This window comes from Macrotis lagotis, chromosome 4 (genome assembly GCF_037893015.1).
Source record: "Macrotis lagotis isolate mMagLag1 chromosome 4, bilby.v1.9.chrom.fasta, whole genome shotgun sequence".
In the NCBI taxonomy this organism is placed as follows: domain Eukaryota; kingdom Metazoa; phylum Chordata; class Mammalia; order Peramelemorphia; family Peramelidae; genus Macrotis; species Macrotis lagotis.
This window is the reverse complement of record NC_133661.1, coordinates 171586913-171610983: the sequence shown is the minus strand read 5'-3', so window position 1 is coordinate 171610983 and position 24071 is coordinate 171586913. Positions and strand designations below refer to the sequence as shown.

Here is a 24071-nt window from a genome sequence, read left to right as displayed (position 1 = left end):
CAGCAATGTACAAGATGTAGTGGAATGGGAAGAGACTTAAATCAAAAAGACCAATTAGGAAGTCATTGCAGGATTTAGTAACTTATTGGATATATGGGGTAAAGGAGAATAAGAAGGCTACAATAATATCTTGGTTAAAAACTGAGGAAACTGCATAGCTGATGATGGTACCTTCAACAGAAATGGAGAAGTTTATAAAAAGGATGATTTGGGTAAGAAAAATAATAACTTCACTTTTAGACATGTTGAAGTAGTATGACTCTGGCACATATAGTTTAAAATTAATTGGCAATGAAGAATTGATATTCATACTCATATACAACACATGACACATACCCACATAAGTAAATGTATACTTGTAAACATCTGGGTATATATGCACACTGTATACATACACACACATATTCACCAATTGATAAAATGATCATATATGCCTAGGATATATTTGGTTTAGGTTACTTGAACTTATTAAGAATAGGAAAAAAGGTGTCTAAATCCTCCCCATCTTGTCTTTCCACTTCTTACTTATCATTTCTGTTCAAACCTTCTCTGCCAAAGTTTATTCTTCTTGGAAGAGGAAACAGAAGTGAATTAAGAGTTGAGAAGTTCACCCTTCTCACCATCAGACATTTCATCATTCCATACCCCTGGGCAGGGATCTTATCCTTGATTTAATCCTTCTCTTATTGCCCATATAACTGAAAACACACTTTTGGTCATCTTTAGCATGCATTGCCAACAGCAATTCATTTTGGCTTTCAATGTTCTGACAGTTCTGAGAGGATTGTGTTACTGTTATTTATTCTCAATTACTTGCCCCTGTTTCCATCTTGTGTACAGAATCTGAATGTATTAATGAGGTCCCTGTGCATCCCTATTGGTCTCATTAGGCAGCTCCCTTTCTTCCTTCTCCTTGAAAACAATTCTACTCAAATCTTCAGAATTTCATTCTTGGGCATTCCCTATCCCTCCTAGGTCCTTCCCTCTACAAAATATTATATCATTGAATCTCCCTATAATTGCTCTTGGCATTTTAAATTTTGATGTTCTAAAATCTAGCAAACCATCAAAAAATTCTACCATGCCATAACTGTATAATTTAGATCACAATCAGTTTTCAAGTCTATTAAACACAATAATGGAGTAATGACTGTCTCCAAGATAACTCTCATTTCCATTTTAGCAAAATCAAGCCTCCTTCCTGGAAAGAATCAGATACACAACAGCATTTCTTCTTCTACCTTTTGAAGAATTAAATTTTCATTAAAACAAGATACAAATATCTTCAAACATGATGTCATTACCCTACATGCACATAAGTTACTACTATGTACCAGATACTATGTTTGTTATTTATTCTCTTTGATTATATTTGTTTGATTAGTACCAGAAGATTCCCAAAAGATGAGGCCTGTGAAAATATATCTTTTGTGTACTTAACACTATTCTGAACTGAAATACTTTTAGCTAATTAATATATTTCCATCAGTACTCGATTTGACTAAAACTAACAGGTAGCTATGAGGCACTAGAAAGAATCCTGGTTTGGAGTCTAAATTCAACAACCTACTAGCTATGTGACTCTGGGCAAGTCACTTAACCACCTGCTTACCTCAGTTTCTTCATGTGTAAAATAGTGATATAATAATATCTACCTCCCAAGTATGTTGTGAGGGAAGAGCAAATGAGATAATAATATAAACTTCTTAACACTGTGCCAGGCACTGTATTTAATGTGTGTAGTGTGTGTATGTGTGAATATGTTGTATAATTAAGTATTATTGTTAATGTCTTCCAGACTAGAATTAATGGAATGGAAAGCTTAACCTAAGCAACAAATAGGATTTCTTCCCTATGTTAAATGTAGAAAAATGTCATTCTACAATAAAACACAAAAGTTATACTACTCATCTTGTTAGGAATCAAACCTCTTATTTTGGGAATATGATCTACTGAATTCGTTTTAACTGTGAAAAAATATCTGCCTATCAAAACTTTAAAAATTAAAAGATAAGTTTAAAAGGGAACTCCTTACTATCAAAGAATATCTAAAGAATTTTCCTTACTTATACATCTCAAAGCTTTAGTAGGTTATATATCTATGGTGTTAGCATAAAATAATTTTGACTCAAATAAATTTCTTCTAGTATTGAGGAAATTTAATTTTTGTGTTTTTCTTTGAAAATTGTGACTGAGTGGTGACAACATTCAGTGGTAGTGTATTATATATTGTGTCCTTTGAGAAGATGAGTTTTGTCATTTTCAACTCTTCTGTTAGAGGACTTTAGCTTTCCCTTCAGTTAGGTTGACTAAAATAATCAAGTTCAGAAAGCAAAATGAAACCTCAAAATTACACTGGGCAAAAATTATATATATACCACACTGTTTGGTTTATCTTTATAAGCTGTTAATAATGAAAGATTATGCTCTAGAGAGTCATGAAGAATAGTCAGTAAACGGAAACAAAAGTTCTCTAGAGATGAAAGATCAGGTGATTGCTTAACTACAGGGAAACTCACTACATAAGAGCAACTTCTGAATTTGAATACTCATCTCCAATTATTGTCAGTATTTAACCTTTTCACAGTAAAAAGAATGGCATTTATCATGTAGTAATGATGAATATATACTTGTCTTCTTGTACTTATAATTAAAACATACTTTATAAATATGGCATAGATCTGTTTTTTATCTCAGGATAAAAACCAAGTCCCTGCTACAAATATATAATTAATTATATATAAATCTAAAATTAACAGTATTAAAATAAACAGCCAAGGGCGCAGTGGATAGAGCACCAGCCCTGGAGTCAGCACTACCTGAGTTCAAATTTGACCTCAGACACTATTACCTAGCTGTGTGGCCTTGAGCAAGGCACTTATCCTCATTGCCTTGCAAAAACCTAAAAACAAAACAAAACAAAACAGCCAAGAAAAATGTCACAAGAGCATTCAGAACAAATATATAACAAAACAAACTGGCCAATCCCATAAATAAATTAAAATTAATAGCATTTAAATGAAAAACAACAATGGCACTACAGCAATAGGAAGGAGATTCAACATTAATACTGAATGTCACTATACTTTTCAGTGGTTTCATTTCTGTGATTTCATTTGATCCTCACAACAATATTGTGAGATAATGAAGGCAGTTGCCATTATCCTATATAACAAATGAGGAAATTATGACAAAAAAGGTTAAGTGTCTTGATGAAAATCACAAAACTGTGTGGCTTTGGGCAAGCCACTTAACCCCACTGCCTTGCCAAAAAAAAAACCTAAAAAAAAGTACATTTATAAACAGAAAAAGAAAAAATATGTAAGTAATGGCCGAGCAACATCATTTGGATATTCTAAGCCTAAGTATGCATAAATTTTTGAAATTTCCGTCTCTGCATAAGTAAGGATTCCTGTAAGAAATAACTGACTGAAAAATAAAAGAAATCTTTTTTTGAGAAAATGAAAAGAAACATATAATAGATTAGGCTACGATGGAATCTCAGGGAAGTTATAAAAAAATTTGTGAATGTAACAAAAATAAACATTCAAGAATGAAAGGAAAAAACTGAAATATGAATATCAATAGATCATCAAGGTCTAAGGAAAAAACTTCAATTTAAACCATATATATATATATATATATATATATACATACATATATATATGTATATATATATTTTATATTCTTTTTTAGGTTTTTGCAAGGCAAATGGGGTTAAGTGGCTTGCCCAAGGCCACACAGCTAGGTAATTATTAAGTGTCTGAGACCGGACTTGAACACAGGTACTCCTGACTCCAAGGCCGGTGCTTTATCCACTACACCACCTAGCCACCCCCAACCACCTATATATATATTCAAAGAAGTCTTTTATTCCTTCAAGGAAACATTTTTCAGCTTTTTTAGGACAGCCTTTTCTTCCTCTTTGCATATACAACACTCAAAACAAACAAGTACTATTCTGCTTCCTTGGTGTACAAGGCACTTACCATCTTGGCTTGAAGGACCAAAGTCCCTCCAAAATAGATGGACAGAAATAGTCTACCCTCTTGAGAGCACAGATTTATGGGTTGGAGAACAGAACTGCATATGCATAAATTGATTGTTCTTGGAGGAAGAAGAGGGAAATGATCAGGATTTGTGATTTCTTTGGTTCAAAGACATCATGGTGTGAAAACTTCCCCATCAATGCAAATCAAGGACTCTGTAATTTGCAGTCTTAAGGTGTTTGCTGACGCACTGAGAAATGGAAACCATTTGCCCCTGATCCTACTGCAGTTGTGTTTCAGAAGCAGAAGTTGGAGCCAGGACTTCCTGACTCCAAACTTGGCAGTCTGCCACTATACTACTCTGTTCTTTCTTAGATCATTTATTTTTATTATTATCATTATTATTTCCATTTTGATGAGTATAACCTGGTCTAAAATTCTCCCCTAACCCTTTTTATCCTACTGGTAATTTTTTTGATACTTCTCAATTTAATGGGTATTTTTAATGATATTATGAGTTTATGCAAAAAAGGCATAGCATCATTTTAAAAATGTGTTCTTGTAAATATACCAGACGTGTTATGAGGCAATCCAAAAGTAGAAAGAGGGTTGATATTCAGGAATAATGTTTATTAATACATATGTAATTATGAAAAATAGAAGCTACTTGAGAACAGCTAAGAGCTGTTTTTGGATTTGTCTTTGTATCACTAGTATCAAGTGTCTGATATGTCACAGCCACTTGATAAGTAAGTGTTTTTTGAATAAGAAAATTCCATTCAGGGCTTAGTACTTTTATAAGCCCTTTACAAATCTATAGGTATAGAGTTGAAAACATGACTATTATTTCCATATTGTAATGGTTAGGTACATCTTGAACATTTAAAATTTATATATACCATCAACTCAGTCACATGTTATGGGTTTCCTTTGAAATAAAACATCAAGATTTTTTTTAAAAAAGCAACCAAGATGATAATCTGAAAATGTGTGGACCTAATCAGAGAATTTTAGAGCTATATGTAATGACAGGATTCACTTAGTCAAATTTCCCCATTTTGCATATGAGGGAAGTCCCTTTACTTCTTCAAACCTCAATTTCTTACTTTGTAAAATGAAGAGTCAGTGACCTCTGAAGTATTTTCTTGACCTAAAACTCTCTGATTAATTCTGAACATTTTCAAATCACCTTCCTAGATCTTCTGATTCCAGGTCTGGTGCTCTTTCCTTTACTCTGCATTGCCTTCTGAGAACAACAAATGATAAACAAAGATAAATTCATTTTCCCTCACCTGGCCATCTGCTTATAAGCCTCTTCTGCCACAGCAAAAATGTGAGGATCCATATCTCCCATGTTCTGGCCACTATATGCATTAATGATATCTTCACCATAGATAGGCAACTGTTCATAAGGATTTATAGCTACTAAAACAATACCTGCAAAAGAAAATAAAGCACATAGTACAGAATAATATGGTAAATTTTGAGGAAGGCTGGTAGAAGAAAGATCAACATTAACAATGATTCCTTCCTGATCTGTCCTATTTGTACAAAGATTATAATTGGATTTCATGATCTTTAGTAGCCAAAAGTATCTGAATGATCCCTCCTAGGCTTAAATATAATCATCACATAGCTAAGAAATAAAGTAAGGATCAAATAATCCAAAGTCTTATTTTAATTTCAACCATTCCTGGTCTTAAAAACTAAAGGGCCAAGGGGTGGCTAGGTGGTACAGTGGATAGAGCACCAACCCTAGAGTCAGGAGCACCCGAGTTCAAATCCGGCCTCAGACACTTAATAATTACCTAGCTGTGTGGCCTTGGGCAAGCCACTTAACCCCATTTGCCTTACAAAAAAACCTAAAAATAATAATTAAAAAAACTAAAGGGCCAAGTACAAAACTAGTTCCATTGCCAAATAATCTGAACCAATCTACATTTCCTCCATTTTTAAATGGTTCTGCTTCATGTCTTTCCTAGCTCCCTGCTTTCCCCTATAAGGATCAAACATATCCTGGCAAATTCATGTTCACAGAAACAAAATGAGAAAGAGATGTAGAAATAGAACAATAAATAGAACAGTAAACAAAAATACAAAGTCATAAAAATTACTTGGAAAGAGATGATGAATATACATTTAAAGCCTAAAAAAGAGAAAGAAGGGATTTTAGAGAAGGCCCTGCATGTGGGGATCTTTTGACTCCTGAATAACTCCTTAAATCATACAGTTTATGACAAAACTCTATAATCCTATGGTAACTTATATAACCAGAGTTGGAATACTCCTTGCTTATATAATTACATATCTTATATAACCAGAATTGGAATACTGCTTGCTCTCTAGAGTCTTTCAGATTCTCCTTTACCATCATCACTCAGCAACCTCTCTTCCTTTGAAGTTTAATCCACCAAAATTTTCCATGCAATCTAGATCAAAACTACCATAGATCAGCTTCCATGTCTACTACTCTTCTTTACTCAAGAAATTCAACATGGTTTACTGTCTTCTTTTATTACCCAAATTCTTCCTTGAGTGTTTCAGTAGCTATACTGATCCTCTCTCAAATTCCTTAATCTTCCAATTTCTCAATTTCCTTAAATATTCCTTCAATGAATGAATATTCAATATTCATTCCTTCACTCCACTTCAGCCATACATAAGGATGGTCACACACTGAATTTTGTCATTCCTTCAAGAATTCCACTTTCCTGATTGAAAAAAGATAAAACTCTGACATGGTTCTGATCATAAACTCCTGTCATTTCATTTTTCCTTATGTCTCACCTTTCTTAAATCTATTCTTAGCACTGAGATCTCCAATCAATTTCTTAAATTTCTCTGTACTTTCTGATGACACAAATATTGTTCTAATTTGATTCTCTTCAATTCTATATTATCCTTTACTCTTGAATTCTCTGTTCCCTTGTCCTGTTACCATCCATCTCACTCCATACCTTAGCTCTGGATTATTCCAACTATTCATTCTTGACTTCCTTTCTGACTCATGAGTTGTTGAATGGAAGAGCTATCTGATTTCTGACTTTATCACTCAAATGACAATGCTCTTTCCAAAGTTACCTGCAATCTAAATGCCAAATCTGATGGTTTCTTCTCATCCTAGATCTCTTAGCTTTATTTCAAACTTTTAACTATCCTCTTTCTGAATATTCTCTTTTCTCTGGGTTTTTCTAACATTATACTCTTCTCATTATCCTGTAATCTGAGCTTCCTTTGCTAGTTCATCAGAAAAGTCATGATCCCTACCTATGAGTGTACCCACTAAACTCTGTCTAAACCTTTCATTTTCCATTGTATTCTTTTCTTAGCTGAAGTTATCAGCTTCTATGGGTTAAATTATCTCTATGCAGATGACTTATTGCTATATATCTACTTCTACCAACTTTCTTGAGTTTCAGTCACATACCATAAACTGTTTATTGGACATTTCAAACCAAGTGCTCTAAAGATCTCTCAAATTCCACATATTTAATACCAAAACAAAATTATCCCCCCCATTTTGAAAAAAATCCCCCAAACCTTCAGTTTCAAATTTCTCTATTTCTATTAAAGATACCAACCACTATTCTTCCTGTCTCCAAAGTTCATAACTTTGATATCATTCTTTACTCCTCCTTCTCCCTCACCTCACACAATTAGCTTTACCCCCACAGATATCATTACATTTCCCTATTTCATTACAATAATTATTTGACTGTCTCCCTGTCTCAAGTCTCCCTACTCTAATACACCTCCACTCTATTGCCAAAGTGATTTTTCTCAAGTACAGGTCTGACTATGTCATTATATCACACTCTCCTTTATTCAATTAATCCAAGTAGTTCCCCTAATACTTCCAGGATCTAATATAAAATCTTCTGTTTGGCATTTAAAGCCCTTCACAACCTATTGTACCCTCACCCTTCCACATACTCTACAATCTGTGAACACTGGCATGCTCACTATTGCTGACATAATGGTTTTTATCCCGTCTCCTTTTTCACTAGCTTTTTCTCTCATAATTATAATCTTCTTATTCCCCTCTACCTTCGAGATTCAGTTCAAATACTATTTTCTGTAAGAGATCATTCCTGGATACACACACACACACACACACACACACACACACACGTTCTTTTGCCTCATCTCACTTATTAGAATGCAAACTCCAGGAGGGTAAGGATCTTATTTCTCCTTTCTTTGTATACCCAGTGCTCAGTATAATGCCCAGACCCCATGTTAAATGCTTAATAAATACTTATTGACTGCCTACCCTCACACCCAGGCCCCAACCTATCTTTCCTGCTACACTTGCTCTCCACCTATGTTATGACATATCCTAATTAGGCTTCTATCTGATCTTTACACATAACATTCAGCTCCCTGTTACTGTGCCTTTATATTGCCTGACATGTATATCATTCACATATGGGCTATACTACCTCACTTCGTTGAGAGAAGTCTTCTTCCTTCAAGATTCAGCTCGAGTACAACCTTTAATAATAAGTCATTCCTGCTCACCCCTACTGCTCACAGCTTTCTCCCAAACAATTTTATATTTAATTATTTGCTATCAATTTGTATTTATTCTCTAAATTTATTTATGTATATCTTTATAGAGATACATATATGTATGTATGTGTTTGTATGTATTTGTAAATTTCCCCTTTAAGGGAGTTATAATTATTTTATATTTTATATTTCTATCTCTGAGACATAATGCAACATCTAACACATAGTAAGAACTTAATAAACTTTTGTTGAGTCATTGATGCACAGGTGACAAACAATTCAAAGAAAATATCCACTAGTATAATCAGGATTCTTAGGGAATAGCAATATTGGAGCTGCACTTACTCAGAAAATTCCTAAGTAACTTCCTTCCCTCTACTACTAGTATATACTACAGATACCTGGGATGGAAATAATTCCCAGGATTTATCCCTCCCACTGAACATTTCTCCATAATATATTATTATACCAAATTTCCTTTAGTATACAGAAGATGAAGGAATAAAAATTAACAAGTTTTTGGTGACCACCAGCTCCCAGGTACTATAACAATATCAGTCATAAGTATTATACATTTTTAAGAGCACAATAGAAAGAGAAATAGATTGATAGATCACTTCATCTGATCTTTCCAACAACTTATGAGTTCAGTACCACAGTATTACTAACTCAGTTTTACAGATGAAGAAATTGAGGCTGCAGAAGTTAGAGGACCTGTCTACGGTCAAGAGGAAGAGAAAGGATTCAAACTTGAGTTGCTCCTTATCCCAACCTCAGAACCCTTTCTATTAATCCAAACTGATTCCTCCATTAAAAAAAAAGGATAAAACACTATTCTTGGTCCCAGGGAATTTATAATACACCATGGTGATAAATTAAGGCTTACACATATGAAAAAATAAAGATCAAGATAAAAATATATTGATATAACCGAATGTTGATACAGAGAGTAAGCACAAAAGAATAAAGTATGCAGTAGGTGAGAGAACTTTTAGACAAGATTTCACATTTAAAAAATACTGGGTTCTGAGTGTGCTACATACTCAATACGAGTCAATCATGTGACAGCCAAAAACATTATGTGACCTAATGTTGTATTATTAGAAGACATCAAAAACAATGCCTCTGTAGAATTTTCTGGTCAGACCACAGGTAGAGCATTTTGTGCAGTTCTGGGAAAGATATTTATTATTATATCTGCTGATAAGATATGTGCAGAAAAGGAAAGAGAAATGTCTGTCATATGTAAATTGCTTGAAGGAACAGAGATGTGTATCTAGGAAGAGACAAGTTAATTATCTTTCAGTATTTGAAGACCAGTGATACAGAAATGGAGTCAGATAATCTGCTTATTAAGGAAAGGTAAAATAAGAAACAAAGGTAGAAGAAAAAGGAGAGAGAGGTAGAATTTGTTGTAACAGATAAATTTCCCAATAACCAGCATTATCCAAAAGGAAAAATGGGCTGCCATTTCTCCCCCAACTTCCTTATTTCTATCAAGGATATGGTTTTCAACCTAGCAGTCAGCCTTGACTCTTCACTTTCATTCATGCCCTATATACAATCTGATGTGAAATTCTGTTGAATATTCCACCTCCTTAACACCCCTGAAATAACACTATCTTTTCTCTCCTCACACCATAACCACTCTAATTCACGTTCTCTTCATCTCTGACCAGGACTATTGCAGTAGTTTAATTGATCTCTATCCACAGACTCTTTTATCACCAATCTGTCTTTTACAAAGATACTAAACTAACATTTCAACAGTGCAAGTCTGACCATGTAACTCCTTTACTCAAGAAGCTGCAGTGACTACTTTCTCTTCTGTTTGGCTTTTAAAACCCTTCACAATTTAGCCTCATCTCATCTTTCCATGGTAATTGCATATTATTCTTTCTCATTCATTCTACACATCAGCCAAATTGATCTATATACAGGCATAGAATGTTCTTTAACACCTCTAACTTTTGAAACTCCAAGTTCTCTTCAAAGCTCCCTTGAAAACCCAAGAATTTCATCTACAACCAAAGATTTTTTCCTGATTCCTTCAAGCTGTTATTTCTCCCAAATCCTCTTTCCTTCAACCCATTCCTGTATATTTTGTGTCTATTTTCCAACTGTGAAGATGTTATATTCACATTATAGAATGTCTTAATTTTATATCTGCATTCCTATCTTCAAGGACAGTACTTAGCACATAATAGTCATATCATAAAATCTTTTTCTTCAATTGACTGCATCAGCAAGTTTCCCTTCATTGAAGGTCTTCATATAAACCTTGAAGAATATTGTAGAATAGGGGCAGCTAGGTGGCGCTGTGGATAAAGCACCGGCCCTGGAGTCAGGAGTACCTGGGTTCAAATCCAGTCTCACACTTAATAATTACCTAGCTGTGTGGCCTTGGGCAAGCCACTTAACCCCATTTGCCTTGCAAAAACCTAAAAAAAAAAATAATAATATTGTAGAATAGATCTATTCTTGTTCAGGCATGATTTATACTATATTGTCCCATCATTGACTCTTCTTCTTCCCTGACTTCTCATATCTAATGAAGTTATACCTTAATGATGTCCTCTAAATCCAACACCTCTTTTCTATTTCCATTGTCATCAATTCAGCACAGGCCTTCATTCCCATCCTTCTGATGGTTAATAAATGGGGAGAAATGGAAACATGAGATCCAAGGGTGTAAAGAATATGAAGAAGAAAGGATAGGTAGCGCAGAGCCATAACTAGTATGTGATGACGAAGTTTTGGACCTGACCATCAAAATGCAACCTGTACTCCTCTAACAGCTAGAAACAACCAAAGCTAGAACCTCATTAGCAAGAATAATTATTTAAAATAAGAAACTATATATCAATACCCACTATAATAATTCCTCCTTCTGTACAACTGAATCTGTCTTAATTACTTATTTTATTTTCACAGAATGAATCACAAAAAGTTCATTAGTGAGCACTTTTCATCCTGCCTGTCCCTGGCATGAATATCTCTATTAAGGCTCTGGGTGGCTCATAGTACCATACAGTAATAGGAAAACTGGCAAACTCCTTCATTAAGGAAGGAAGTTGAAAAACGCTCACTAAAGCAGTGGACACAGACAGAAGAGAATGATGGTTCTAGGACTGTATTTTAAGGTTCTATGAAGATCAATGGGGGGGGTCATTGGAAGATAGTATTCAAAAAGTTAGCAATGAAGAGGAAATAACATATACATAGTAGCTGAAGAGAAATGCCAAGATGTTCAGTTAAATATTATGAACCAGAATGACAAAGCAGCAAGTAGGTGCTCACATTCATGGTAAAGGAATAGAACTGAAAGAGGCACAGTGACAATAAAGAAAATGAACAATTAAGGAACAAGGAAAACATTCAGCTCTACATAAGGCACTAGAACTTTAATACATATATCAACTATGTTGTCTTATGCAAAAAAAGCTCATGATGAGAGAGATAGATGGCCTGTGACTTCCTCTAAGACAATGTCACATTTCCCCACTTCTGAACAAGATGTCCCAAAAGTCTTAATTCAATTTTTGTAATTAAAGCTTAGTAATTTAAACTTTAAGGTTTGCAAAGTTAATTTAAGGTATTTCATAATAACATACCCCCGCCTCCCCAAATCAATAGTTTAAGCTACTAAAGCTTAAAACTGCACTTTGGGACACCTTGTATTATTCTGTATAAATTATGTAACTTCAAGAAGCTATTCAACACAAGATACAATATGACTGGAGAAATCTGTTAAGACTACCTAATAATGCTGTATGTCATTTTTATTTCCTTCTCCTAAAAATAATCACTAACCTAACTTCTTAAGTTGAACATGTTTCATGGTTTCATGTCAACAAAGGAGATTTGTACTTCTTTATCTGGGATACACACTTACCACAATAGGTGTAAATAAGTTTAGAATCAATAAAACGGACTCTGAGATTGTGTAGGACAGCAGGTTCATGAAGATAGCTGAGAGCTGTGAGGTCATTTTCACCCACAAGGATATCAGGGTTTCGTAAATGAGGCAACTCCTTTGTCTTTGGATCTAGGCGATATTCCAAATCCTGAAAAATTGAAAAGACAAAATTTGTGGGGATTATTTAAATATAAATGAGAACATATTTTGTTTTTTTAACTTATAATTACTGATGGATTTCATCTACTATTTCCAATTTTTATTTATTCCTAACATGAAATTGCCAATTTCTGACACCTTCTGATATGACAGAAAGCTTGGTAGAATTGGTAAACCGTGAAGCCAGATGAATCTTGTTTTTGTTCAAATCATTCTGGCAAGAACATTGCCCTCTTTCTGTAAACATTATCCCAATTATAAGACCACTTAAGACCAAAGCTTTACAAAATTCAAATGGCAAAGTTAACCATAGACTTCTGCTTTTTGAAATCTGAACCATTAATTGTTTTTTGATGTATTTGTCTTTATTTCCCCAAGATTTTAATGTTCTTTGAATGCAGGAATCATGGCATTAAATGCTTTGTATTTTCTACAATGCCTTTCCCATAGTAAACCTTGATAAATATTGGCAGGTTGATTGACTTAAATATCTAATTCTAGACTGGTTTCCATCAGCCACTCAGCTTTAAATATTGTGTATACTATAGATTACTTTTAACAATGGCTTAAGTAAAAATCAAATAGATATATTTGGGATGGAGATGGTGAAAGTAAAGTAAGATATTCAGGGCCAATATAATACTTTTGATTTCTTGCTATTTTGCATTATTCATATTACATGTGTACTTCATTTTCAAGGATAATTTGCTAACTATATATGAATCTAGAAGGCAAAAAAATAACATTGGAACAAAAAGTAAAACTACAAACCTAAGTAAAGCACACTATAGTCTCTCCAAACTTAATGGCTATTTTTAGTTTCTGATATTTCTCCTCTACAACAAATATCTTGGATTGTATAGCTAAGAGGATCTCTTAAGATCACTGTGATAGATCAACCCACTCATTTTATGGGCGAGGAGGAAGAAAGATGCAGATAAAGTGCAAAATGAAACATAAGTAGTAAATGTCAGAATACCCAAAGCCTGCAAAGTGGTAAAGAACAGAAAACATTACCTTGCCTCCCTCAAGGTGTAGTTGAAGCACTGTATCTCCTGGTTTATAATCTTTGAGCAATTCTGCTGATTTCCAAACTTCCTCGGGATCAGGTATCCAAACCCTGGCGAACTACAAGACAAAACAATAATTAAACTAACTTCTTTGAAAAGGTAATATAACTAGATTATACTTTACAATAAATAATTGAACCCAGTCAATTCAACTTTAATTTTTCAAATGTTGGAAATAATTTTTTATCTTTAACAATGACATGAACTTCCATAAATGTTATTAAAATGGTGCTTTCACATAACAGTAACATTTAAAATGAAATAGTCTGAGGGGCAGCCAGGTGGTGCAGTGGATAAAGCACTGGCCCTGGAGTCAGGATGACCTGAGTTCAAATCTGACCTTAGACTCTAATAACCACCTAGCTGTGTGGCCTTGGGCAAGTCACTTAACCCCATTGCCTTGCAAAAAAAAACAAAAAAGAATAAAATGAAATAGTCTAAGATTAAATAGTTTGACTTTATTTTATCCATTACATGTAATACTAAAATATTGCATTTAAAATAAAAATATACACACTAAATATTTACAATGCCTAATCTAGTTATGATAAAATATTCTGTACTGTATTAATTGGTGCCTTATGATAAAAGTCAGTTTGAATATTTAGGGTTGAAGCTATGATTTCTATAAAATAGTTTTGCTTAATTACATAAACATATAAAATCATTTCATAGTTTTTAAAATACCTGTGACTTAAAATTTAACAAAATTATTTTACATTTGCTCTGAATGGTGATATATAGTAGTTTTAATTTCATTCTAGGAACAGGTTTTTAACTTTTTTGTATCACTGTCCCTTTTAGTAGTCAAGTTCAACCTTTGGACCCCTTCTCAGAATGTTTTTAAATGCATAAAATGGAATTATAAAAGAAGGCAATGTTATTGAAATATTTAAAAAATAAAACATGGTCACAAACCCTAAACTAAAAATTTTTGCAGTACAATCTAGATGGCCACCAAAATTGAAAATACAAAGCTCAAAATGGATCATTATACATAATGTTTTAAGGTTTGCAAAGAACTTTACATTACCTCATTTGATATCACCCTGCTACCAATACAAATAGATTTGTCTTCATATGTCTTGCTAGCCTAGAACCATATCAAGGAAGATGACCCTGAAGGACAGAATTTCCATCTCTTCCACTTAGGCCCACCAGCAGGACTATGTGAAAGAAATCATCAAAATAATTCTTCAAAATAAGAAGAAACTAATACTAGAAGTGAGAGTTGGTAATTAAACCCAAAAAGTATCAAGACAGAGTTTTGTTTGTGAAGATAGAAGTTGGCAGGATAAGATAAGTAACCATGACACATTGTGCTAATTCAGGGGCCTTCATAGCATGTCAGATATAGTCAGCAAGGGAAGACCACAGAACTAATAAAAGTGACACAAAGCAAAGACAGTAATTAAAGATTAGGTCAAAAATAATACACAATGCATTTCTATGTACAGGGATGGAAAAAATAAGATTATGTTGTGGAGATTAAGTACAGACAAGGGAAGGAGCCACTCAGAATGAAATATTCAATACTGCAATGACAGGGCACTTCTACAATTCCTTTTCATAAATGATTTTCTATTTTGATTTTCATTCCACTTAGGTATTTATTTTGTACTAAGTCAGACTATGTATGTTACAGTAAAGTCTCAAAGTCTCCCATGGACAGAAACCCTCACAATTTAATAGTTTCCAAATTGGAAAGGGAAGGGGACCTATGCTTAGGATCACAAATGTCTTGTAGCTCTGCCAGATTAGGACTATTAAGTAAAGTGATAAAGAATCACCACTCTTCTTTTGCCTTTTTGCATGTTGTAATAATGTTTTTAAGAAAGATAGGTTCAAATTAACAAAAATTAACTATGACAAAATCCTGTAGGATTTGGTTCAAAGTTCCAATTCTGACACTTACTAGTTGTGTGACCCTAGGCAAATGACAATCTTTTTGAGTTATATTCCTCAGCAATAAGATGTGGACAATCTTGCTCTGTTAAGTTCAAAAGAATGCTATTTTTAAAAGTGCTAGATCAATGATTAGGAATTATTTCATCCAACTATATACTAGCAAAACTAACAATCTAAGAGAAATGGATGAATATTTGCAAAAAAATATAAACTGCCTATGAATGACAAAAAAAAATGAATAAGCTATCAATGAGATCTCAAAGGACCTAAAGAAATCACAAGTGAATTTGTTTTTTGTTTTGGGTTTTTTTTCTGCAAGGCAACAGGGTTAAGTGACTTGTCCAAGGTCACATAGCTAGGTAATTAATAAGTACCGAATTTGAATTCAGGTCCTCCTGACTCTAGGGTCAGTGCTCTATCCACTGCACCAACTAGCTACCCCCAGGGTTTTTTGTTTTTTGTTTTTTTTCACAAGCGAATTCTACCAAACATTTAAATGACAATTAATACTAACATACATAAACTATTTGAAAAAATAAGTAAAGAATAAATCTTACTAAATTTCTTTTATGAAAAAAAATAGAATTGATACCTAAACCAGGAAGAGCAAACTACAGAAAACTTCATTTTTTTAATTTTAGATTTTTGCAAGGCAATGGGGTTAAGTGGCTTGCCCAAGGTCATATGGCTAGGTAATTATTAAGTGTCTGAGACCGGATTTGAACCCAGGTACTCCTGACTCCAGGGCCAGTGCTTCATCCACTGCGCCACCTAAAACTTCATTTTTTTAAAACTAAATATCAACAGAAAAATTTTAAAGTAAAATACAACCAAGGAGGTAACAGCAATACGGCACAAAGATCATACAGATGGAATTTATGCCAGGAATTTGGTTCAATATTCAGAAACTTATCAGCATAACTGATCACCTAAATAAAATAATAAAATCAAATGATTATAGCAATAAATGCAGAAAAAAGCCTTTGGGAGAATACATTCCCCCTAGAAAGCATAGAAATCAATGGAATCTTCCTTAAAATCATAAGTAGCATGTATCTAAAAACCATTAACTATAATGGGTATAAGGTAGAAGACTTTCCAATAAGATCAGGAATGCTAGTTATACCAATAAGGCAAGAAAAAGAAATTGAAGGAATAAAAATAGGCAATAAGGAAACAAAATGATCACTCTTTCCATATGAAATGATGAAAAACTTGGAGAACCCTAGAGAATCAATGAAAAAACTAGTTAAAAAATAACAGGATACAAAACAAACCTGCATAAGTCATCCTTATTTCTATATACTACCAAGAAAAGTCACCAGGAAGAGACAGAAAGAGAAATAAAATTGGAAATAACTGCAGACAATATAAAATACTTGGGAGTCTATTGATTTGGGAGTCTTGTTGATTTGATTCTATTTTCTAACCTAATACTTATAATACTCCCAATTTCTATTTACTATTTTCTTTGCTTAAGTTTATTTGTGATTGCCTTTTGTGCAACCAGTTTTTCTAGAAGTGAGTTAACTGTTATCTTCTCTTCATAAAAGTAGAGAAAGTAATTTTCATCTTAAACTTCAAAAAAATTATACATCTAGATTATAGATATTTGATATGTGATAGAAAGATATAATTCTAGCCTTATATCATTCTTGAAGAACAAAATCTGCAAGATCCCCTCTGCTATTTTCTGTAGAAATGGAAATCACAATCTTTCTTAGGTTGAGCTGAATCTCTTTGAGAGAGAGAGAGAGAGAGAGAGAGAGAGAGAGAGAGAGAGAGAGAGAGTGTATGTTACTTACATATAGGTTGGAAAAGTCCTTCAGTCAATCATTAAATAAGTATTTAATAAGTTTCCACTATGTTCTAGGAACTATGCTAAGTGCGAAGGATACAAAAAAGAGTTTTGGGGGAATTGAAGAGCTTCTCTTCCACATGTTAAGCCCCATATATACCTAAGTGTGAATTATACTAATCAGAAAATCAAACCAAGATAACAAAGATAAGAAGAACTCAGATACAATAGAAGTTCTCTCTAGCTGGCAGGAAAAGTGAAGGAAAATTTTAGAGTAAGAAGCAACACAGATTGACATCCATGGGGCAGCAAGAGAAAGATGAAGGAGTTTAAATTAGCTGAAGAGACAAAGATTTTCTAATTTATAATTTTGCTGTGGGCCCAGAATGTGTTATTTAGTCAGTTAGAACTACTGTTGATTTTCCAAGTTCAGACTTTGATTCTTTGAATCAATAATTCTCAAAAGAATTGCAAAGAATCAACAAAAATAAATATTTACTCAAAATCATAAAAAATAAAAGAAATGCAAATCAAAACTTTTAGGTTTCACCTCATACCAGGAATCTGGAAAAGATGATAAATGATGGAAATAGTCAGATTGAACAGGCTACCAAAAACCAGGCATAATAATCTTGTTGATAGAGCTATGAGTTGGTTCAAGCACTCAGGAAAAAACCTTTGAAATCATAAGTGATTAAAATGTTCATACTCTCTGACCTAGAGACTCCCAGTTAGATATAAACCCCAAAGAGGTCAAATAAGACAGCTAGAGCTCAAAATATTAATTTTAGAACTTTAGTAGTATACCAAAGAAATAAAAATAAAAGAATAATAGCTCTCCAAAGAAGAACAGCTAAAAAATTTTGGCACATGAATATAATGGAATATTATTGTGCTGAAACAGGATATGGTGGAATGCAGAGAAAAATAAGACAACTTATATGAATTGATGGGAATAAAATAAGCAGAAACAAAAGGCTAATATACATATTGTATTCAATAATGTAAATTTTTTAAATTTTTATTTTATTTATTCAAGGCAAGGGGTTAAGTAACTTGCTCAAGGTCACACAGCTAAGCAGTTATTTTGTGTCTGAGGCTGGATTTGAACTAAGGTCTTCCTGACCTCCAGGGTCAGTGCTCTATCCACTATGCCAGCTAACTGCCCCTCGATAATGTAAATTGAAGGAACAGTAAGAAAACAGTTAAAATTATATAATCGACATTAAGATGATGGAGGCTGACTACAAAGAAGAGATATGAGAAGCCCTTCCCCTGAACCATTTGCAGAAACAGAGGACTATGGATACTATATTATAACAATCGAACTTTGCGATATGCTACTTAATTTTTTTGCAACAGTTTAAGCTTTTTTTTGATATTTTTATTAAACGGTCTATCGCCCTGAGAATGGGAGATGGAGATGAAGAATGGGAAATATAAGTGATATGTTTACATATCAGAAAATATACTACTTCCCTTCCTTAAAAAAGTAAAAAGCTATAGGAATGCAACACTGAATGTATTGTCAGACTCAGTTAATGTGAATAATTAAAGGAAAAGTTTTCTTCTCCCCTTTCTTTTTTGATTCTTTCTTATAAGAATCAGCCTGATGGTAGGAGAAGAAGTAAATAAATATTAAAAATGAAGATTATATTAAAAACTAAAGATATTAATAAAAACTAAAGATTTTCTAAAAACAAAAAATATCCCAAAAGAAATTAAAAAGAGCTAAGGGAAGATTTTGAACAACATACTTCAGTGGCTATGGAAGGAAAGGGAGAAAAAAGAGAGAAAGATTATCAATTTAAGTAAGTGAAAAAAACTTGAAATAGGTAAATGGGATGGTGAGTGCTTTTGAGAACACAGTAAAAAGGCAAGGTTACTTTAAATACAAAGTCTGAGATAAAACAAATTATTTGTGATCTTCCTTTTAAAAGCTCCAACTCTAGAAAACTCATTTCTGGAAGCATGAAAATTCTGGCCCATGACAAAAAAAAAAAAGGTTCTAAGATAAGAAAGATAAAAGAGTCCTAGAAAGGCTCAGTAGATGCTTAGAAAAGGTCTAGAACTGGAGAACAAAGAGAGAAGACACAAAATTTTATGGGCTTAGGTGAAGATAGGGCTTCAAATACTATGAACTATACTCCTATAATAACAAAGAAAAAATGAAATAAAGATAATTATAGATCAAAAAAATCACCTCAAAATAATGAGCAAAGATAAGACATTATCAAAATATCTAGGTCCTAATGTTGAATAAACTGAATAATAATCAGCAATGCCATGACACTGTGAAGAAAGCCACTGACTAGACTTCTCAATTTATTTAAAGAAATATGAAACTGATAGGGTCTTCATTAAAGTACTTTTTAGAGTACTATGACCAGTTTTGCCAATGCTGAAAACAAATAGGACTAAAGCATGTCCAGAGAAAACTGGCAGTAGTGATCAAAGGTGGAGGGGGGGAATGATTGATCTATATATAAAATCCATTCTTTTTTTTCTATCTCTCCCCCACCAAAAGACTTCCATTAGGGACAGTTAGGAGGCACAGTGGATAGAGCACCAGCCCTGGAGTCAGGAGGACCTGAGTTCAAATCCAGCCTCTGGACCTTAATAATTATTTAGCTGTGTGACCTTGGGCAAGTCACTTAACCCAACTGCCTTGTTGGGAAAAAAACCACTTCCATTAACCTCATCCCCTCAAAAAAAAACACCAAAAACCTTGTTTGCACAAATCCAGAAAACAGTTTGTCTATCAAACAAGCTTCTTTCAATGTGGTCTCATTTTAGGGTTTTGGTTTACATAGGGAGGGAACTTATATACAGATCATTACAAAAGATGCTATTTACAAAGATAAACAAAAAAATTAGTCATTCAATATGCAAAAAGAAAAAGCAACTTAGGACCATAGGATTTATAAGTAAAAGAAATGTTAGGGATTATCTATTCCAATTTTATTTCACAAGACTCCTTTTAGAAATGATGGAGAGTTTAAGTAACATACTGAAGGTTACAAAGGCATTAATACTATCCTCAGAGCAGTTAGGTGATGAAGAGAATAGAGTACTAGTCCTGGAATCAATTAGATTCGAATTCAAATGCAACTTTTTTTTTGCCTCAGTTCCTCATCTGTAAAATGAGCACATACTGAAGAAGGAAATATATCTTTGCTAAGAAAATTCCATGAACAAAGGCCAAGAAGGTTAAAAAAAAATTTCTGAAGATAGTTGTTCATTTTGTCCATAGAAAACTAAACAAGAAACTGGCGTCCATTAATTGAGGAATAGCTATAAAAATTGTTGTACAAGAGAATAATAGAATACTGCTGTTTGAAGAAAAGGTATTTGTCAAATAGTTTGGTGGAGGTTTTTTTGTATTTTCTTTTTTTTTTTTAAGAAATGAACTTGTGGGCAGCTACCTGGCGCAGTGGAATAAAGCACTGGCCCTGGAGTCAGGAGGACCTGAGTTCAAATCAGAGTCCAGACACATAATAATTACCTAGCTGCATGACCTTGGACAAATCACTTAACACCACACTGCCTTATTAAAAAAACTTTTAAAAAATGAATTTAAAGAGAGACCTTATTTGAACTTGGGAGAGAAAACTCAGCAACAAACAAAAATACAATTGTTATCAAGGAAAGATGAAGAATCTTCATTCCTTGGATATTTTCAGGAAAATGAGAACCAACTGAATGTCCATTTACCTGGCTAAAAACCTGGACCACATTATCCTTTAAAGTACCCGTGAACTTTAATCTTAAAAACTGGTAAATAAAATGAAGTATAAAGTGCCAGCATAATGCCCAAGGAACAAAAAACTGTTCATAACCTTTGATCCAGCGATACCAATTCTATAGCCCAAAGAAACCATAAAAGACAAGAAAAGTCTCACATGTCCAAAAATATTTACAGTAGTTCTATTTGTAGGGATAAAGAATTGGAATTTGAGGGGATACCTATCAATTGAGGAATGGCTAAACAAATTATGGTATATGAATATTCTGGAATTATGGCATATGAATATTCTGGAATATTGTTCTGTAAGAAATCATGAGCATGGGGGTGGCTAGGTGGCGTAGTGGATAAAGCACCGGCCTTGGAGTCAGGAGTACCTGGGTTCAAATCCGGTCTCAGACACTTAATAATTACCTAGCTGTGTGGCCTTGGGCAAGCCAACTTAACCCCATTTGCCTTGCAAAAATCTTAACAAAAAAAAAAAAGAAAGAAAGAAAGAAAGAAAGAAAAAAAAAAGAAATCAGGAGCAGTTGGACTTTAGAGAAGCATGGAAAGATTTGCATGAACTGATGCTGAGTAAAGTGAGAAGAAAGAGGAAAACATTGTACATATTAACAACACTATAAGGTGATCAACTATGATGAATGCAGTTCCTCTCAGCAGTTTAGAGATCAAGAACAATCCTGAGAGACCTCTTAAGGACAATGCCATCCATATCCAGAGAAAAAACTATGGAGTCTGAATGCAAAGCAAAGCATATTATGTTTACTTTTTTTAAACTTCTTTTATATTTTTCCTTTTTTTCTCTTAAGTTTTTTCTTTCCCCTTAGTTCTAAGTCCTCTTTCACAGCAAGACTAAGATGGAAATATGTTAAACATGACTGTACACGTACAACTTTTGTCAGACTATTCTCCCACCATGGGGGGGGGGGAAGGAAGGAAGGGCTGTAGAAAAATGTCAGACTCATAAATTTGCAAAGGGATGAATGTTGAAAACTGTCATTGCATATAATAATTGGAAAAACAAAATTTCAATTAAAAAATAAAAATAAAATGCTAGTATAGTATAGCAACAATATTTATTCTTTTTTTGTTTTGCTTTTATAAAAATTAGCTTCAAGCTAATTATCTATGCCTTACTCCCAAGAATCCAAGATAGCTAATCAGAAAGCTCTAAAATGTTTGCAGTGTTCATTAATTAATGTGTTCAACACAAGTAACTGAGATATGGTTAGTGATTGAAGCACTTTTTCTGAAGTCATAGAACTATCAAGTAGGTTCCCTTGGGGTCTTCTATACATCCATTCTCAAATTCCTATAGACCTTTACACGAAGAATTATTAATGAACTTTCCTGAATGTAAAATAGCGAAATCCCTCTGACTGAAACAGTATAGAACCATATAACCTGGAACCATTCAGCACTAACACTCATTCAACAGAAAGAAATAAACCTTTCATCTAATGTAAAAAATGATAAACCTGATCTCTGCCCTAGGAATAGCAAAAAAGGAAAAAATTAAAGGTATGAGATTTTTAGAAATCAAATATTGCTTACATATACTGTGCACTGAATAGGTTTAAGAGTAAACAGCATTCAAATCTTCAATATGATTCTGCAGTTATTTTTATCTTATGAAGAAAACAGAAAAGTCTGCAAATTAATTGATAGACATGTTATACCACCAAAAAACAGAAGCAACAATTTTTTTCAAGAGTTTTATATGAGGCAGCAGAGCTTTGAGATGAATATTTTTAGATATTGTTATTCCTTAATATTCCTATAAAGACTATTTTTGGAACTAGGTCTTACTCAATAAGCACAAAGCTTCAGTCTGAACATGGGTAAAAAGACCTATTTCCACTGAAGGTTCTTTTGAAACATTTCCTAATAAAGTAAAGAGTGCTGGGAACTGACACCTTTTCTGAAGCAATAAGGTACTAAAGTTCAAATCAATTCAGCCAACATTCATTAAGCATTTACTAGCAGCCAGGTACTGTGTCCTAGATCTGTAACTAGAGGTACAAAACCAAAAAGTAGTCCCTACCTTCAAGAAACTTTCAGTTTTTGAAGGGAAAACACCATGTATACAGATAAGTATTTACAAAGTAAGTTGTGTTCATTCAAGATAATGAGGGGATTTGGTTCCCATCCTCCCATCTTATTCTTAGTCACCCAAATGACACTTGAGTATTTGCTAACATCTGATTACAGGAATGCTTTTCTGCCCAAGTCTTTCCTAGGAAGACTTTATATCATGGAAGGAACATAACATTTTGTGGTTTTAAATCTAGAAGAGGTTTGAAGGAACTTCAAAGTCATTGAGCTTAACCCTTCATTTTACAGATGATGAAACAAAGGCCTAGAGGTTAAATAAGCTGCCAAAGTCACACAGAAGAGCCAGGATCTAAATTTAGTGCTTCTGATTCCAAAGCCAATGTTCTAAATATCATATCTGTTAATGCCTCCAGTTGCACAGTTTCATATTGCAGTTTCTTTTTCAGCAAAACTAACTCCTATATAATGCAACCAAATCCTTAAGATTTACACTTTCTAGGGGCAGCTAGGTGGCACAGTAGATAGAGCACCGGTCTTGGAGTCAAGAGTATCTGGGTTCAAATCTGACCTCAGACACTTAATAATTACTTAGCCATGTGGAGTTGGGCAAGCCACTTAACCCCATTGTCTAGAAAAATCTTAAAAAAAAAAAAAAAGTATACTTTCCTATAACCTTAATCTTTTGGATTCTAATGTATTATATTCCCCAAGTTGTTTATATACTCAGTTCTTAGAAATTTTCATTACTTTAAATTAAAATTTTCAAATGAAAAATAAATTAAAATTTCAGAAATTTCTCAGTAATTCCTAATAATTATTACCATTGTTTCCTGTGAAATTTATTCCAAAAATGAAATTTCATACTGATTAAATGCTTACATGCCCAGATAGAAGTGCATAACTTTTTTTTTAA

The 24071-nt window shown here is 33.5% G+C and overlaps 1 protein-coding gene across 4 annotated transcripts in view; it reads right to left on the bottom strand.

Moving 5' to 3' along the window:
- Positions 1-24071, bottom strand: part of MYO5A (myosin VA) — a 232828-nt gene that overhangs the window by 138452 nt on the left and 70305 nt on the right. For all 4 annotated transcript variants that reach the window (XM_074234660.1, XM_074234661.1, XM_074234662.1 and 1 more), the window contains exons 2-4: positions 13597-13707; positions 12397-12568; positions 5282-5426 (exon numbers count right to left, since the gene is read on the bottom strand). In XM_074234660.1, coding sequence (XP_074090761.1) covers positions 5282-5426; positions 12397-12568; positions 13597-13707 — 428 coding nt within the window. The remainder of the gene's footprint in view (positions 1-5281; positions 5427-12396; positions 12569-13596; positions 13708-24071) is intronic.